The 19,143-nt window shown below is 44.8% G+C and overlaps 2 protein-coding genes across 2 annotated transcripts in view; both read right to left on the reverse strand.

Moving 5' to 3' along the window:
* Window positions 1-3,403: 3,403 nt before the first annotated feature.
* Window positions 3,404-8,062, reverse strand: LOC308335217 (uncharacterized protein; the record flags this gene model as incomplete). Its single annotated transcript, XM_080792228.1, has 5 exons — window positions 8,022-8,062; window positions 6,117-6,163; window positions 5,756-5,990; window positions 5,253-5,432; window positions 3,404-3,552 (listed from the first exon to the last, which is right to left on the reverse strand). Exons 2-5 carry the CDS (start codon window positions 6,129-6,131, stop codon window positions 3,404-3,406), a joined length of 579 nt encoding a protein of 192 aa, XP_080648354.1. The 5' UTR covers window positions 6,132-6,163; window positions 8,022-8,062.
* Window positions 8,063-11,098: 3,036 nt separating this feature from the next.
* Window positions 11,099-19,143, reverse strand: part of LOC308335100 (kinesin-like protein KIF1C) — a 53,146-nt gene continuing 45,101 nt past the window's right edge. The window contains exons 29-30 of the mRNA XM_080792084.1: window positions 18,197-18,559; window positions 11,099-17,053 (exon numbers count right to left, since the gene is read on the reverse strand). Coding sequence (XP_080648210.1) covers window positions 16,509-17,053; window positions 18,197-18,559 — 908 coding nt within the window. The 3' untranslated portion in view covers window positions 11,099-16,508. The remainder of the gene's footprint in view (window positions 17,054-18,196; window positions 18,560-19,143) is intronic.

The raw sequence follows: 19,143 nt of genomic DNA on the forward strand, positions 1-19,143 counted from the left end.
CGCCCTGGTAACGTCTGTCCCAACAGCCAGGAATCTTGGTGTTGTCCTGGACAGTCAGCTCTCGTTCAAAACTCACATCACAGCTGTCACTCGATCCTGTAGGTTCACACTCTATAACATACGACGAATTAGACCGTTCCTCACCCAGGAATCAGCCCAGCTCCTAATCCAGACAACAGTCTTGTCAAAACTCGACTATTGTAACTCCCTCCTTACTGGCCTACCAGCATGTGCACTTAAGCCTCTCCAGCTGATCCAAAATGCCGCAGCTCGCTTGGTCTTCAACCAGCCAAAATTCTCACATGTCTCCCCCCTGCTCCGCTCCCTCCACTGGCTCCTGGTCGCTGCCCGCACAGAATACAAAACTCTGATGCTGGCATTCAAAGCAACCAAAGGTATGGCTCCCCCATATCTTGCAAGTATGATCGAACCCTACAAACCCTCCCGCTCACTCAGATCAGCCAACGCAGGGAAGCTGGAAGTACCCTCACTAAAAACGCCGGGACAACGCTCCACACGTCCCAAACTCTTCTCCCTTCTGGCTCCAAAACTGTGGAATGCACTTCCCATTGCAGTCAGAACTGCAGCATCACTCCCAATCTTCCGCCGTAGTTTGAAAACCCACCTTTTCAGACTCCATCATGGCCCATAGCACTTACCCCACCCCCTTAGATAGCAATTCTGTAGACTTAGATAGCATTTGATACAGACTTATAGCATGTTATGTAAACAGCATAAGTGCATTGTATGTAGTCATAGCACGTCATAGTACATAATGTATATCATAGTAGTATAGATGTATAGCTTATATGTATAGTTTCATTATAGATATTCCACTGTTACTTTCTTAGCTTACTTTCTTATCATGTTTCATGATAAATGTTTTTATGTAATGTATTCCCCATGCTTTTTGTTCTTGCTTAATGTAAGTCGCTCTGGATTAAGAGAGTCTGCTAAATGCCTAAATTGTAATTTCAGCGGCAAATATGTACTTTCACGCGTACATACTTTTACAATTATTTGAAAACTTTAGTTACTATATTTTCTATTTTCTTCTATTTTCATAACCCTAACCCGCAGCCCGCAGGAAGATAATTTCCCATTTTTTTCCCCCATAGACGTTTCAAAAAGTATTTACTGTATTTAAAGACCTGGAAGCCTCAGACAAAGCCAACTGGGGTGGTGACAAATCATGACAATAGGGCGCCAAAGTCCTGACGTCACTCGCTCAATCCCCTGGTTCACAGAAGTAATTTCTCTATGGAGAATAACATGGGCTCATCTTAAAATCGTTTCATGTAAGCATTGTGGTACAAAAATAAACAAGCCGTCTCTGCATTATTGTCAGAGGTGTCTCTGTATCGTTTGTGACAGTCACTCATATTTGTTTCTAGCAAAACAGCGTTTTCTCTCAGTCAGTTGATTCTTCATATCCATATGAGTGAAACGGCTGTGTTCATTTTTCAAACACAGTTCTTATATGAGGCGATCTAAAATCCCCCTATGGGGATTACAATGCAAATAAAAAGTACATGAACCCGTGGATTTGCGCCCTCTACCGATATTGACGTCAGACTTCATGCTCTATAAACACAATTATTGGGCTGAACAAAATAATTAGGAAGAAGAAAAACAACACAAAAGGTGTTGTACTCTGCCCTTTTTTCCTGCTAATTAGTTGTTCGGCCACAAAAATTTGGTCTATTGTCATGATTTGTCAGCAGCCAAGTTGGCTTTGTCCGAGGCTTTAAATTTCTTTACATAAATACGTCTATGGGAAAAATGGGAAATTATCTCCTGGGCCGCTCGTTGGCGGCGGGACAGCAACGCTCTATATAGGGTATAGGTACCCTCACATGTTTCCCCGTGTCCCCTAAGGTAGGTACGTGTCCCCTACCTAGGGTAGGTACATGTCCCCTACCTATAGGGTAGGTACATGTCCCCTACCTAGGGTAGGTACGTGTACCCTACCTACGGTAGGTACGTGTACCCTAGGGTAGGTACATGTCCCCTAGGGTAGGTACGTGTCCCCTACCTAGGGTATAGGTACATGTCCCCTAGACATGTCCCCAACCTAGGGTAGGTACCCTCACAAAAAACATGCAGTAATACTGGTCTCTATACTGCCTCCCCCTGGTCAGCCGGGGCGCCTGATGGAGGGTAAAGGAACTGCATGGTCGGAATAACGTGTTCCTTCCACACGCTTCCATGTCCAATTAACCAGGGATACTCCCCCCGGCAGGTGTTAATAAGCGACTTGGACTCCTCATGCATTGAAGAAAGCATGAGGTCAGTCCGTTGATCTCCCCAGGTTGGCAGAGGGAATGTAGAGCCCAGGATTACATTAGATAATTGACACTGGGTGAAAAAATGGGTTACAAAATCAACCCAATCAACAATAAAATGTAATTGTAAATTGTGGCTCTGTATCATTTTACGATAGCAAGTCTGTTTTTGGTGGACATTTAACTAATTCGCCGGGATCATTTATTTTTGGAACAGTTCTTATTCGATGAGATGTAAATTACGTCAGACTTCTGTGCTCTATATGGATAGTGGAAATAGAAAAAGATTTTAGGCTATTATGTAATAATTGTTATTGACATAACACAACGTGACATGTTGTGAACTTTTAGATCTGTCATTTAAGTGTACAACTACAAATGGAACCAGATGGTCCCCAAGGACCCCTGGGGGGTCCCCGGAACCCCACGTTGAGAATCATGCTGCCCTTACCGTGGTCAGCGTGCAGGGGGAACTGGTTGGAATCCAACCAGGGAAACTCCCCCCCTGTCAGGTGATTAGAAGCGGCTTGGACTCCTCATGCACTGAAGGAAGCATGAGGTCAGTCCGTTGCTCTCCACAGTGTAGAGTCCAGGTTACAAAAATGGTGGGATATTTTAAAAAAGTATTAAAAAACACCTAACTCCAAAAATGTACATCTTGGAGTTAGGTGGTTTTTTTTACATACAGCAGATATAGTGTAAATATAAAAACTGCAACCTTTTCTATAAAGTTCAAGTTCTAACGTTGCATCCTATTGGATGACCTCTGACCCCCGTTGGATGTTCTGTCAGGGCTGCAGCTTCTGATTGGCTGGTCCTGAGGAAGGGGCGTGGCTTGCCTTGTGGTCTATGGAGAGATGGGGAGGCGTGTCAGTGTTGTTGATTGGTAGAAAATAGTGTTGCTGAAGAAACAGTGTGGGCTCGAGTTGACCAACATGACATCACAGCCCATTCCTCTGTCTTCCTATTGGTTGACCCACATGATGTCACATCCCCTCCCTCTGTCTTCCTATTGGTTGACCCACATGACATCACAGCCTCTCCCCCCTCCTACAACAATATTAATTATTATTCTATAAATCTAAATAGTGTTACAACAATATTTATTAATGTATAAATTAAAATATTAGCTCCTCCTCCATCACCTCTCTTCCTTTTCCAGAGAACACAGTGGTCATTCCTGTGTGGGCGGGGACATGTTTCAGACTCTGCCTCTTTGAATCCTTTAGCTCTGAAAGCAACTCAGGGCTGGAGAGAGAGAGACCGCCTACACAGTTGCAGGTGCACACACACACACACACATTTTAATCATTTATTTATGTCCACATAAGAGATACAAATACAAGGACACAAATATTTAGGTGCCGCACAGAATGCAGTCAGCAAATCCCGAACAAATAAATACCCACACACCCTTCAGGGGTACAGGTAACAGCGTCTTCGCCATATTTGGCGGCTACCGATAGTGGAAGATATTGCACAGAATTTCGCAAGCCGTTTGGCTGCTTTTTTCGGCATCCCAAGTTGTTGGAAGCCTCTTACGACCAAACTGTGTACATGTCCTAGGCTGCCGAAGATAAACACATATAGATTGCACCTATAGCCTAGTTCAATGATGGACTGGAGGAGCGGCTGGTACTTAATGACCTTAGTCATAAAGGCTTCCTCTAAGCTAGAGTCAAAGGTGCAGGCCATTTCAAGAATGAAAACTGATTTGTTCTCTTCATTAACCACAACAACATCTGGTGTGTTAGCAGAGAGATGTGCAAAAATGTCAGTATTTTCAGTACAGAGTTGAAACATGGAAGGTTTGACACAGGAATGTTTGTACATTCTCACAGACAGTGCAAAATGTTTGGATATGTCTGTTCTGTATGTTAGTTATGAGATCAACTATTCACTATATCACACACACACACACACACACACACACACACACACACACACACACACACACACACACACACACACACACACACACACACACACACACACACACACACACACACACACACACACTCAGTGCTATGCAAGACCCACAATACGCTGACCAATTGGGCGGGTTATTTAAACTCACTGGCTGATATGCATTCTTCCAGTATTCCTTCTGCATATGCGTTCCTGGTTGTTGTTAAGTGCTGTTTGCTCCCACCACCACCGGTGGGCTCAGCTATTAGTTTTGTTTGTTCCCAGCGCCACCACCGGTAGGGCTCTCCTCCTGTTCCCCATGGGGGGCAGGGTTGTATATCTACATGTATCTCCCTGCTCTTAATTGTGCCGAGCAGGGAGAAAAATGTAGCAGAGCCGAACGCCAACATGACATTTTGAGAAGTAATGACATCCCTTATAACAGCATTTTACAAAGTATCTTTGTAACTCTTCCCCATGAGTTAAAGTTAGCGTTTACTGTCCCTCATTTAGCTGTGGTAAACTGTTGACTCCTTAATCTGTTTTCTTGATGTCCTGTAACCACTAACCAGATGGTTACCTTTTGTCTCATCTATTGATCTTGTTGATTCAGAACACAGCCATGAAGCCCCCCCCCCCCCCCCCCCCCCCGAACAGAGACAACGATTTCGTTTTAATAGTGTCTACGGGGCCGAAGTCTGAATTTTTCTTGTCTTGCCTCATTCGTGTGTAGCCTATATTATGTTTTCTGAGCATACTTACAGATCCTGCAACAACATTATCAGACTGAACTTGTTTTAGATTGAAATTAGTTTTAACGTTTATTTGAAATTAGTTTTAGCTTTTTAGTTGTAAAATGTGTAATTTCACATGTATACCTTGTATTGTATTGTATTCTTTGTTTTTATTTTCCTGATCTTCTGATGTATTGTGATGTTTTTATATGTGATTGTATTACTCGACGACACTGAAAATGAGTTTGACTACTCAGTGTAATTTCGAGAATAAATAAAACGAATGAATGAATTGAATGAACTAGCAGTTAGGTAAATGTCTCACCTGGCAAGGTGTTGTGCTGCAGACAGGAGGGGGGTGAGACAGGCGGGGATGAGACGGGCGAGGGTGAGACGGGAGAGGCCGGGGGGGAGGTGGAGGAGAAGACGGAGGTGGGGCTAAAGGGGGGGGAGGAGCATGTGGAACCAGGGGAGGAGTCACGAGATAGAGACTTGTTCTGGAATGCTGAAACAGACAGACAGACATGTGAGAGTGAGACAGGCAGATGAGAGACACACAGACAGGTTAGGAAGGAGAAGTGGACATGATAATCAACCAATCAAATCTTTATTGGCGGACCCGGGTCTATAGAAATACATCAAATCATTTCTATCTCTGTATTTAAATACACTAGACCTGTACGAGCCCGTCGGCCACCGGCCTACTTGAGAACCACTGATATAGATATATAGCTAAAGCTAGAGATATCGGTAAACATCGATAAATCAACGACGGTAATTTCACCAGGAGGTGAACAAACTATCATGATGCAAATAAAAACTGTTTACCTCGTAAAAACTCTTCTTGTAGTTCAGGACTGCCCAGAGAGAGATGAGGAGGAGAAGAGAGAGGAGGTGAAAGAGGAGGAGGAGAAAGAGGAGGAGGTGACAGAGGAGCAGGGGACAGATGGTGAGGACGAGGAGGAGAGGATGGTGACGAAGGAGAGGAAGCGTCGTGTGGCAGAGGCTCTGTTTTTGGTGATGAAGACAAATCCGTAGGAAGGATGAGAACTTCCGGAGATGTCTGTGTGAGAGAGAGATAGAGAAAGATAATTAGGAGCTAACTCTGAAAACATTCACACAATCGGTAAGGATAATTTGTATGCATTCACATCGCACGTCACACACACACACACACACACACACACACCTCTGAGTGGTCCATGATATGTCCGTTGATTGGACTGGTCCGCACAGCTGTGGGAGGGAGAGAGAAAATACACATTAACCCAGCAAGCACGGGTCAGGACCTGGAGTCACGAATTAGTGACGTCTCGATTGGGGCCAAAGATCAAGTCAAACCAAGACTATAGTCATATCTGGCCCACAATATCACCTGATTCCAACCAACATTAATTCTGCCCACTAAGACGGACGTCCCTGGATGAATCAAAGAGTCTGATAGAGGCCAGATCATAACTAGTCATCATAACTAGTCAGATCTGGCCCAGAATAAGCTATATTATTTAAACTGGAAATGACGTAAAGATCATCCCATATGGGCTGTGATCTGGCCTAGTCCTGAACGTCATCGGAGTCACTGGAGGACGCAGGGCTGGACTGGGACAAAAATTCGGCCCGGTCATTTTCGCGTGAATTTGGCCCAAACCGGCCCACCACAACCAGCGCGCAGATAGCAGAAACTATACCGCCCACTCCGTCGAGGCACACACAAACAAGCCCTAATACCACCACTTTTACAGAACAACATACATGATACAAACCAACAGACAACTACACAACCCTTTGTAGAGGGTTTATTTGATGGCACTGGGAGAATGGCAGCACGCCCGGACCTTTCCTGGTGCCCTGCCGCCTATTGGCCTGCCTGCCTGCCTGCCTACTTTTTCCACCACCACTGTCTGTACTGTACCATACTGTTCTTTTCCGTTCTGTTCTCATATGCCCATGTTCAGCCTCTTATCATTTCTATCTTTCATGGCTTTCACCATCAGCCTCTTCGTTGGCGAACTCACTTGTCAAACAATACAAGTCCGATAACGATCTCTGGAGCCAAAATACCACAAAGTTATTGGAAAACTTTTGAGAAGCAGCTTTAGACACCTCAGACATTTACTGATGAATATTCCAGGAACAATTTCAACAGTTGCAAGTCATTTAGTGCAGTGCTGATAGCAACCAGTGCCATCATCCAAGCCTTCACATAAATGCAAACAATGCACAAATCCATGCATGCTTTTTCTTCCCTGCGGTGTCAGTATGAATTGACCTATAGCTAAGCCCCTCCCCAAACTGCTATGGTCCAATCACAGCTAAGCATAACATGGGTTAGACAAACGTCTCCACCAATAGTTTCCCTATATGAAACAACATTGTTTTAAAAAAGAAATGTCACGCACATATTTTTCCAGTGCATATGGCAGGCCTTGTTGACGGATTTGGAAGAGATTTCGAAGGAGCCAACTCCTGTGCACTGGTAGTGGGATAATTAAGCCAGATCATGAAACACAGAGCTGCCCCAATACTGCTGCTGTGGTAACTATAACTAATTCATGCAAACACTTTCCATTGTCATTGAAAGGCAAAAATGAAACAAGATGTGAACTGGAACTCTTACTACAAAATACCGGTAAACGTCTGGGTGATTGAGCTATACCTCATAATATGCTTGAAATTTAACCAAATTTTAAACCAAAGCTGTTTTGTATAGGAACATAATTAGGGGATAAGAAGTTGATTAGTAACAACTTTGAAAATAAGGGCCACCCTGGGCCACATACAGTGGCCACACATCTGAACGGGTCACCAGACGTGATGTGGTGTTTTAACAGAGGTGTGGACAATTAATTGGTTATACAACGCAGTCTGTGCCCTATAGAAAACAATGCAGCGACATCTATACAGCTACAGAGTGGTCACACGTGTCAACGGGTCACCATCGGCCAGAGGGCTGACCGAGGGGGGGGGTGTTACTCACCGGCTGAGGTAGAAGCAGTGTGTCAGTCTCAACGCAGCAGAGCTAAATGACCAATACTTCCTGTTGCACAACAACATCCAATGGTCAAAGTCCAACTGTCTGTCAACCTCGCTTTACCTCTCTCTCTCTCTCTCTCTCTCTGGTGATATCCTGCAACTTTTGCTTTTCTGAAGTGTGATCGAACTCTGCTCTGTGTGTGACTATACAGTTACACACGCACGCACACACACACACACACACACACACACACACACACACACACACACACACACACACACACACATTAATTATTGACACATTATTTTATGACAGCTTGCTAGCGCTGGTTGCCCTGGCAATGGAGATACATTCATTAATAAAACAGATATTAAGATATTAATGACATGTTGACACACACACACACACACATTTTTGGAGAATTACAGTAGATTTCAAGCACAACTCAATACAAATACTGTTAACTGTGGACGACAACATAAAGCATTACTCTTGTTTACAATAGGGTCCACCGTTTTCAATGCATCATAACATTTAGAGACGTACAAATATACACTTCTATATAGCCAAAAACAGGAAATCAACAAAAAAGAGGTAAAAGGGGGGAACAATATACTGTACAGTGAGGGGGGGGGGGAGCATTAAAACTTAACTTAGGTTAATGACGATACGATACATGGACAAATATTTTTTCATTATGGCGATACGATACGATTCATTGATTTAAAATCGATACAGTAACTATTTAGCAAAGAAATGTAATCTGTGTGAAACATGTGGATAGTGCAGTTATTTTAAGGGAAAGTATATGGATATAAATAAGTATACCACTGAAGTGCCTTTGTGCAAGGCTTAGTTACTTAGTTGCGTTGATTATTACAATACAACATACATTAACTACTTCAACCCTATAGATTTCGCCCCTTTTGAAAATAGCCGATCTACAAGCTTGCGATGTGACGCATTGTGAGCCTGTTAGATCGTCTATGTTGACATTCTTTTTTATACATTTGAAAACTTGCAATGGAACATTCTGCAAAATGAGAAAACTTACTTTTACTCGCCTCACAGCTAGAAGGTCCTGGGTTTGATTCCCGCTGGGGGCGTGTTCTCTCCTCCGCGTCATCAGTGCCCATAGCCAATTAAAAAGCCTGTGTGGAGTTTGCATGTAGAACAAATGGCTATAGAACAAATGGCTATAGCACAAATAGCTATGTCTGTTGTTGTTTATGTATGTTCTACTGTTTGTAATGTCTTTAAGAGCTTTTATTATCTGCTGTAAAACAAAGTGCCCAGCTGGGACATATGAATGAACTTGACCTTGCATATTGTTTTGATTGATTGAATAATTTATTAGACAGTAATGTAAATCAGCGGCAGTGGCTCAGGGAGTCCCATGAAGTTCCCGGTTCGATCCCTGTGGGCTCCCTCACTTGTGTCGAAGTGCCCTTGAGCAAGACTCTGAACCTCTGTGTGTGTGTGTGAGAGAGAGAGTGAGTGAGTGTATGTAAAGAGCTTTGGATAAAAGCGTGATGTAAATGCACAAATTATAGCTGGCTTTCGAGCGTCCACAGCCAAATACAGATCATTCTGGGGGTCCTTGACATGAAAAAGGTTGAGCACCACTGACAGACAACTGTCTTCTAAAATGATTTAGAAGACATTTGTATAATCGTCTCAGGTCTAAATGGGTTAAGGCCTATGGTGTCCCTCCCAACTTACTCCGGGCAATAGAGACAATGCATGCAGGAACAAGGTGACCCCAGATGACAACAGTGAGGGGTTTGACATCTTGGTACTGCAAGGGGACACCCTTTCTCTTCGTCATAGTCCTGGACTACGAGCTAAGGCCATCAGTGGACGAAAGCACAATCTTGGCCTCACCATAACACCACAGTAGTCCTGACAGACTTGGACTAAGCGGACGACATCAGCCTGCTCTCCGACCACGTGGAACAAGCTGAGGAGCTCCTGACGGAGTGGAGGCAGAGTGTGAAAATGTTGGCCAACCGGCTGAATGACAAGAAAACTGAAGTTATCACCTATATAATGAGAATGCCAAGGGTGAGCCAGAAAAATAGCAGCCAGGAGAATGAGACTATAGCAGGACACTGCCAAAGACACCCAAGAGCTGCCAGCTATAGCAAGTTAGTGCCGAGGGAACCAACACACGAGGACGTACCACATTAACATACAGGAAGGAGCGCAAAGCACCAACGAGCTGGCCGGATGTATGGAGCAGTGGTTCCCAAAGTGGGGTCCGGGGACCCCCAGGGGTACCTGAGGGAGTTCCAGGGGGGACCCATCTATTTTGTTCATGTTCATAAAGTGCTAAAGTGTTTAAATCAGTGGTTCCCAAACTTTTTCATGTCAAGGACCCCCAAATTGACACTACTTAGCCCGTGGACCCCCATTTGAAAAGATATGCCAGGGACCCCCATAAGAGAAGACGTACACATTTAGACGTCTACATTTAGACGTTTACATTTAGACGTCTACATTTAAACCTATACATTTAGACGTATACATTTAGACAGTGTCCCCCTGAGTGCCTCCCCAGTGTCCCCCTGAGTGCCTCCCCAATGCCTCCCCAGTGTGCCCCCCGAGTGCCTTCCCAGTGTGCCCCTGAGTGCCTCCCCAGTGTCTCCCCATGCAGTGCCTCCCCAGTGCCTCCTCAGTGCGTGCCCAGTGTCCCCCAGTGTCCCCCCAGTGTCTCCAATAGCAATACAAGAGCAATAATACAAATTAATCTTAATGTATTAATCTTATTAATTAATGAATCAAATTAATTAATTAATCAAAATTGCGGCCTGTGCCCAGCACCATGCCAAAGCTTTTTTCTGCAGGAAACACTGCTTGTGGTTGTAAATATATTGTTATCCGTGTTGCTAGGATGAGGGGGTACCTGGAAAAATATCTACCCCAAAAGGGGTACCTGGTGCAAAAAAGTTTGGTAACACCTGGTATGGAGAACCGGGATGACTGGAAGCGACGATGGAGGGCTCGGCTGAGGACGACCTAGAGAGCATCTGATGTCCATCGATCTATCCAACTTCAACCGCTTATCCGTAGTCGGGCCGTGGGGGCAACAGCTCCAGCAGAGAACTCCAGACTTCCCTCTCCAGAGCAACATTAGCAGTGTTACCGACAGCACTGTGACACAAACGATGCACATACAAGAGGCGGCCACACGATGGCGCTGTTATTTCTGTTTATTGCCAACATGACGTCTCCAAAGACAGCCTGAGATTGGGTCCTGATAACACACACACGCACGCACGCACGCACGCGCGCACACACACACACACACACACACAAACAGACAGACAGGTGGACATTGTGATGATATATGCACAGAATTAATGAGGGAAAAAAAGAAACAAAAAAAAGATAAAACATCAGTGTGAGAAACATATAACCAATAAGAAAAGGGCTGACCGATGACATCACCATCGAGTGTCACTATAACGACTGTGGTGACCGTTCTGAGGGGGCGGGGCATACCGGGTAAAACAAGTCCTTATACAGACGTGTTGTGGTTGTCTACACTTCCTAACCATCTGTCCATTGTACCAAGACATCAGAGACACATACTTCCCACAGATTACAACCACACACAGAGATTTTGAAAACATGACCAATGACAAAAAACTCCCATATCTGCTGGGCGAAGTACAACAATGTGCAAACACAGCAGCAAGATTTGTGAGTTGCTGTGATAGAAGGATATCAAATGGAACACAACCACCCTAAAGACTAATCATTGTGTATATTCCGGCACTATACCTGCATCGAGTGATCTTGGTACATAGAAATTGATCTATTGAAGATTCTGACCTTCAAAGGTACATCATTTTTGTTTTGATTGTATTGTTGTATTGTTCTTTCTGCTTTGGCAATGTAAACGTATGTTTTCTCATGCCAATAAAGCCCTTTGAATTGAATTGGTTGTCATGGCAGCACAAGCTCCGCCCCTCACTCTACCCCACAGACAATGATTATTAAAACGTTTAAAAAACGTATTAAAAAAGAATAAAAAGATGTGAAATAAAACTGATAAAGACCAATCCATGAACATGTAACACACACACACACACACGCACACGCACACACACACACACACAGAACCACACACACGATCAAGCAGGGTCAAACACAGCACAAATAGCAGTGATAATAATAATCAATAACAATGATATAATTAATTATTCGTCATGATGATAGATTTAACAACATCACAAAAGAAAAAAGGGTTCAAAAATTAACTGGTTCTCAAACGTTTGGTTCGGGGAGACCACCACCAGTCAGGTCCAAATTGAATGGACCCCTTTACACATGGCCCTCATGCACGGGGCCCATTTGGTTCCATTTGTACACTCTCAGAGTTACAGACCCCGTAAAAGGTTCCATTTGGACCCTCTTGGGGCACCCCGACCCTCATGTTGAGAAACCGGTGGGGTTATAATACGCAGACAGGAAGCAGAATGGTATACATATACACTCAAGAACTCAGTCAATCAGAAGAGCCCACAAGCTGGAGATACAAAAAGTAATAATGTGGAAAAGTCAAAACCAGACCAAAAAGAAAAAAAGAAAAGAAAAATAACACCCAGCAGTAGGTAGGTAAGATTGTCCCGTGATTGGTCGATAAAGTGAAGAGAGCGCGGAAGGAAGAAAAAAAGATACTCAACGTGCTCCTCCTACTAGCCAATCATAAATCACTTCCTGTGTTGTTTTTTTGTCGCTATCGTTATCATCATCATCATCATCATCGCCATGGGGACATCCCTCAGAAGGGAGCACAGCCATTGGATGGTTTTTCTCGTAATAATAAAAAAAAACATGGGGTCAAGCAAGGGGTCAACGTGACAACTCCCACAATGCTCCAATGCAGGCAGTCACATGCACACATTCATCATCATCATCACCACCACCACAAACAAACAGATTCCTCACTGAACGTTCACCCCAAAACTAATTTAAATAATCCACCATTATCTTAAAGGCATGGTACGTAACTTTATCCTGTGTTTACAAACACATTTTTAGGCGTCTACCAAACCAAACAGCCTTGCATATAAGCCAGCCTTCATTTGCGTCTGGAACCAGGCTATAACCAACCAGGGCCCAGTATGCAAATATGGGGGCAAAAATATTTTGATTACTGAGAGGGACAAGACAGTGATATTAGTATCGCTACGCGAGGCTAAAACCAAACAGTGAAAACATAGTGAGAGTACGAAATTTATTTATTTATTTTTTGTTACGTATACTGTACTACACACAGGGCGAAGTTACCATACAATGCCTTTAATTAGGTATTATGTTTATTATTAAATAGTTTTGGTTAAACAGGAAGTGTGGCCCGGCACACATAGCAGCTGACTTCACTGTTCCTGTTGTCTTAACGGAGTTCCGTTTCCTGCTTTGCTCAGGGTTTCAGAATAACATTTGAGGCCTATTCATACGACCACAGAAAACTACAGCATGATGTCACTGAGCCGCGGTGGTAAGAGACTCACCACTCACACAAACACATTTCTCTGTTTTTACTAAAAACTACAACATGACGTCACTGATCCACGGTGATAAGGGACTCACAGCTCTCACCCAAACACATCTCTCTGTTTTTACTAACCATAAGGTCGTCACCTTATCAGTGATCACCAAAACATTGGAGTATGAATAGGCCTTTCCAACTCTCTGTTATTGTGAGGAAAGCTTTGGCAGTGAATCAGCCGAACAACAATACGTCTATTGGCTATTTTCCTGCAAAACCTGCTAGTGTTGTACACTTTTATTGTGTAGTGTTCAATACATACATTCTCTCTCTCTCTTCTCACACGTTTATCCGTTCTTTCATCTCTCATTCCACTGTCCTTCCCTTTCTCCCGGGTTAACTACATTTCCCATAGTTCCTTGGGTTACCACTGATTCCAACCTTCGTTTTGCCTACATTCCCCATGATCCAACCTTCGTTTTGCCTACATTTCCCATGATCCAACCTTCGTTTTGCCTACATTCCCCATGTTCCCTAAAAAGCAGCGTCTGTTTCCGTCCACAGATCTCGCTCATTGTGCCTTTTATGACCGCATCTCCCATGATTCCTCACGCCTTCCTACATTTCCCATGATTCCTCACGCTTTCCAATGATTTTATAAACAGCATCGGTAACAGTAAAAACCAGTCCCGCCCCCACCCCAGGTCATCGCGTGACGAGGGCGGAGTTACGATTTATTATCTTTTTTAGTCGTCATCTTCATAAAATGTCGCCGCCAACGACAAATGTCTCAAATACATCTCCGAATATATACACACAAAACTAGACGACGTCCCAGTGTGTTCGTCGTTGTCCGAACTCCAGAGTTCTCAGTTTCAAGGTCAACTCGATCGTCCGCACGGCGTTGCGGAAACGGACCGGACGACAGCACGGTCCGATTTACGTCGTCGTCATCTACATCATCTCCCTAAGAGCCTGATTTTACACTCAGTCATACGACGGACATTGCTCGCCGACAAAAGGCTAACTGCGGCATTGTAGTACGTTTCAGCCAAACGTACGATGCGTAAGGATCAGATCTTCAAGCTAACTATACATCGCACTTTTCGCCAATTGACGGCATCGTACAATCGTGTGCAAACTGAGCTTCATGCCTCCGGCCACAGAGGTAGAGTTAAAATACTTCCACTGATTTAAAGTCAGTCACTCAGTCAGAATTCTGTCTGTTCTCTCTTTGGCTTCCGCTGCAGTTAGCCGGCTAGGCTAACGCGACCTTTGAGGTTGACCTTTGACCTTTGCATTATTGTGGACGCCAGCTCAGGGCAGTGACACGCAAGGCTAGCGTCACACATGATAGCTTCACAGGCTATCATAATGCAAGGCTGTAACAAGACTTCATAGACAAACTAGCCTGCGCTACCCCAGCCAGCACAGAGGCTAAACCCGCTAGATGGCTAGCCTACGCTACCACAGCCAGTGCAGAGGCTAAACCCGCTAGATGGCTAGCCTACGCTACCACAGCCAGTGCAGAAGCTAAACACGCTAGCTATAGAGCGCTGAAGTCCTGATGTCACTCGCTCACCCCCTGGATCCAAGGGGTTTGCGGAGGTTTTTCTCTATGGAGAATAACATGGGGTCATCTTAAGATCGTCACATACTGTATAAGAACTGTGATCCGAAAATAAACAAACTGTCTCAGCGATATTGTCGGGGAGGTGTATACGGTGTGTCCGTTTCTAGCAAAAACCTAACTAATTTGGCAGTAACATTAGTAACATTAGCGTTTAGCGTAACAGCAGTAACATTAGCGTTTTCTCGCAGTCAGTTGATTCTTCATATCCATAATGCGTGAAACCACCAGGATGATTTGGTTACTTTTCAAACAGTTCTTGTATGAGGCAATCTAAGATCCCCCCCTATGGGGATTATAATACAAATTGAAACCTGTGGACTTAGCGCCCTCTAGCGATATTGACGTCAGACTTCGGTGCTCTATAAGTACAGCTAAGGCAGCTATCGGATGGTTCTTTTAAAGAAAAGCCAAACCGTCAACATTAAACACTTCAGAGCACTGGTTCTCAACGATGGGTCTGAGGACCCCCAGGGGTCCTTAAGGGTGTCCACCGAATGTTGCACATCTGTAACTTTTGAGAGCGTGCAAATCGAACCGTGCGTGGTCTAATGGTTTAAAGAAAGAAAAACAACAGCTTAAGAACCACTGCTTTAAGGTGCTTTCTCCCGACCGAAAGATAAAGCATTTGTTCAGGGCGATTACGAGTTCATGTACAAAGTCGGCTCAAAAACACCATCACATCGAGCGTCGGGAAGGAGGACAACCCTGGCGACGGCGTCGCACACCCCTGTCAATGCTGACCTGCGTGACCAAAGTGTAGCGAATCACACGACTACAAAGATATATCCGACGGGAACGCAACTTTAAAGTCAGTACAGCTACTAGCTAGCAGGCTGGCGGTACAGTCGGTTTGAAGGCACCTCGTTCGTCCAATCAAAACAATCCAATCTAAGAAATACAAATCAATCAAACTAAATCTCGATAGAATATAAATCCTGCCGACTTGTGGCCGAATAAACAAAAAAAACAAAGAACAAAAAGGAAAAAACACCTTTCTAAGCTTTTACAAACAACTCTAAGTATGATGTATGGGTGTCAAACTAGCAACCCCATGCTAATAATATGGTACTTGTAAGCACAAACACACACACACACACACACACACACACACGCACACACAGAGAGCAGGATTGAACAAACACAAGTGTGTGTCGTGTTATTTGGCATAATGTGAATTAACGCGGACACTCGTTACGGTTGTGCGTTAAGCAAAAGTGCTGACACACACGAATGCACACACACGGATGCACACACACACACACACACACACACACACACACACACACACACACACACCTCAACACTACAGCAAACGTTTATCCAACCTTTACGTCATATCTACAACTTTTCCCCCCTGTGATAGGCCAGTCTCCAGCGGAGGCCGGGACGGGAGCCAATCAGAAACCTCCGTGCGTCACCACCACAGAGTTGCGAGAGGAGTGGGTTTTTTTTTTAAATGTTCAAAGTTCAGAGTTCAGACGGGCGTCTCCTTGTCGTCACGGTTACCATTGTTGGTGCTGGCGGCGTTGAGGTCCGGCGCGCTGAACTGCCGTCTCATCCTGGGCGGAGTCACGAAGCCCCACCCCCCACCTGGCCCATTGGGCCCCGCCTCCCCCCCGGTGGGTTGGTGGGGGTGGGGGTGGTGGCGCGGGAGGCTGTGGTAGTGCGGGTGCTGCTGCCCCCCTGGCCCAGGCTGGAATGGTGCATTGTGGGGGTTGTAGTACGGGTAGGGGGGGTTGTACTGGTTGGCGTGGTAACCTCCCCCTCCTCCCCCTGGCGACTCCCCCCTCCTGTACCTCGGTCGCCCCTGGTGACCGCCGCCCCCTCCCCCCTGGTTGCCATGGTGATGATGATGATGCTGCTGGCCGTTGTTGGCATGGTTACTGTTGTTCCCGTTGTTGCCGGGGGCTGAGCTACTGCTGTCCAGAGAGTTGCGCCTCTGGTAGCGCCCCCGCTGGTTATTGTTGTTGGGATTGCCGGGTTGATGGTGGTAGTAGCCGTTGTAGCCGGGGCCGTTGCCTATAGCGACGTGGAAAAGTAAACAAAATCAAAAAGTCCATTACTAGATATATATCAATAACCATTACGAAAATAATCGTGTGGTTTCCTATAGAGATATGGGCAACAACACTCGCAATTCCACAGGATTGCATCTTTTTAGTTAATATTAGTTAATAGTTTTTAGTATTCAATTTGTATCCTTTTTTTTTATTTTATTCTTTTATATATTTCTTATCCCACGATTTTTTGTAACCCATTTTCACCCCTGTCAATCATCTAATGTGATCCAGGGCTCTACACACCCTCCGCCAACCTGGGGAGAGCAACGGACTTAACTCATGCTTCCTTCATGCTTGAGTGTCCAAGTTGCTCCTTTACACCATCAATTTGTATCCTATTAACGACTAACACTTTAACAGCTATTAATGAAGTAATTATTGTAGCCTCTGCCATGCATTCCCTTCTGAGCGGATTTTCTTGAGGCACAAAATTACCTCAGGTCCGTGAAAGAAACTGAAAGCCACCAACATTAAATCAGAAATGCGATCGCATATTAAAGTCATCCGAAAGATAAACCTTGCAACCGTGACTAGCGACAAACCCTCCTTTTGATTAGCATCAGAATCTGGGATTATAATCCAAGAAAGCATCTGAAAAAGGTAAACAGACAAAGAGTCAATGGGCGCATTTTGATTTTGATGTAGCTTGGGACCGGGGCCTACATTAATTAATATAAAATGTGACTAATTTTTAGACTAGTCGTGTAGTAGTCAAATTTAAACGTTTCTAAATCATACTGACATTTTGACAAAAACCTGGTCGAAATGACTAACCAATCAGGGAGTAGACAGACAAATCAACCAATAACAAAGCTTCTAGGGAAATGTTTGAATGCAGATTGCGGAACCCAGAGACTACATTTTTTGGGAGCGTTTTACCTATTGCTAATTAATATTATAGCAGCTTTAATTTGAGTAGCCCAAAAAGTTATAATATGGAGATAGCTTCTACCCGACATTTTTGAAAAATCGAAAATGTGACTAACACTAAAACATTCCAGGTGACTAAAATGTGACTAAAACGAAATGAAAACTATTGAAATATGACTAAAAACTAAAATCTAAATTTGCTGCCAAAAACAACACGGGTTGCCATCCCTACCGTTGCCTTGGTTACGATGCTGCTGCTGCCCCTGCCAGGCGCGGTGTGGGCTGGGGGTGCGGCCTCGCTGCTGAGGGGGAGGAGCCTGCTGGCCGGGGGGGAAGGGGAGGAGTGGGGGGGAGGGGGAACACCTCCTGCTTTCACCTCCCCCTCCTCCTCCTCCTATTGGCCCCTCCGCCGGCGGCCCGGGTAGCCCCGCCCCCCCAAACATCTCGGCCATGCCCCCCAGGCCCAGCAGGGCGGCGCTGGCCGGTCCCCACGACAACCGGTGGGCGGGGTTACTCTTAAAGGGGAACTTGAGCTTGCAGTCCTGAGGCGGAATGAACCGCCCGGTGCCCGGCAGGTGCACGGGAACCACGGGACCTATGCACACACACACACACACACACACACACACACACACACACACACACACACACACACACACACACACACACACACACACACACACACACACACACACACACACACACACACACACACACACACACACACACACACACACACACACACACACACACACACACACACACAGTTATAATAAGCACCACAATTCATTATATTATCTTCCGTCCGTCCATCCAACCTTGTGTCGTTTCTTGTAAAGTACTAGAAGAAATCGTTCGGAAACGGCATTTCAGTCGATTATTTCTCCCCTTCAATAATACCAATTGATATATTTTTTACTAGAGATACACGATATTGAAATTATTCAGAATATTTGCAGAGTCATATCGGCCAATACCGATTCCCATATTATATATTGAACTGAGCCTGGTGAGCCTATTAGAAGACAGGGCAGTGTTGGGCTGAGAGCTGGTGACTCTGATTGGCTTGCCACATCTTTTCGGAACATGTTTTCATAGGCTGGAGCGCACATCTTTTGGCCACGTGACCAACTTCACAAATTAATTAGTTAAAATAGATTATTATTATTATAACAACCT

This window comes from Protomyctophum bolini (genome assembly GCF_963924005.1).
Source record: "Protomyctophum bolini genome assembly, chromosome: 20".
NCBI classification, from domain to species: domain Eukaryota; kingdom Metazoa; phylum Chordata; class Actinopteri; order Myctophiformes; family Myctophidae; genus Protomyctophum; species Protomyctophum bolini.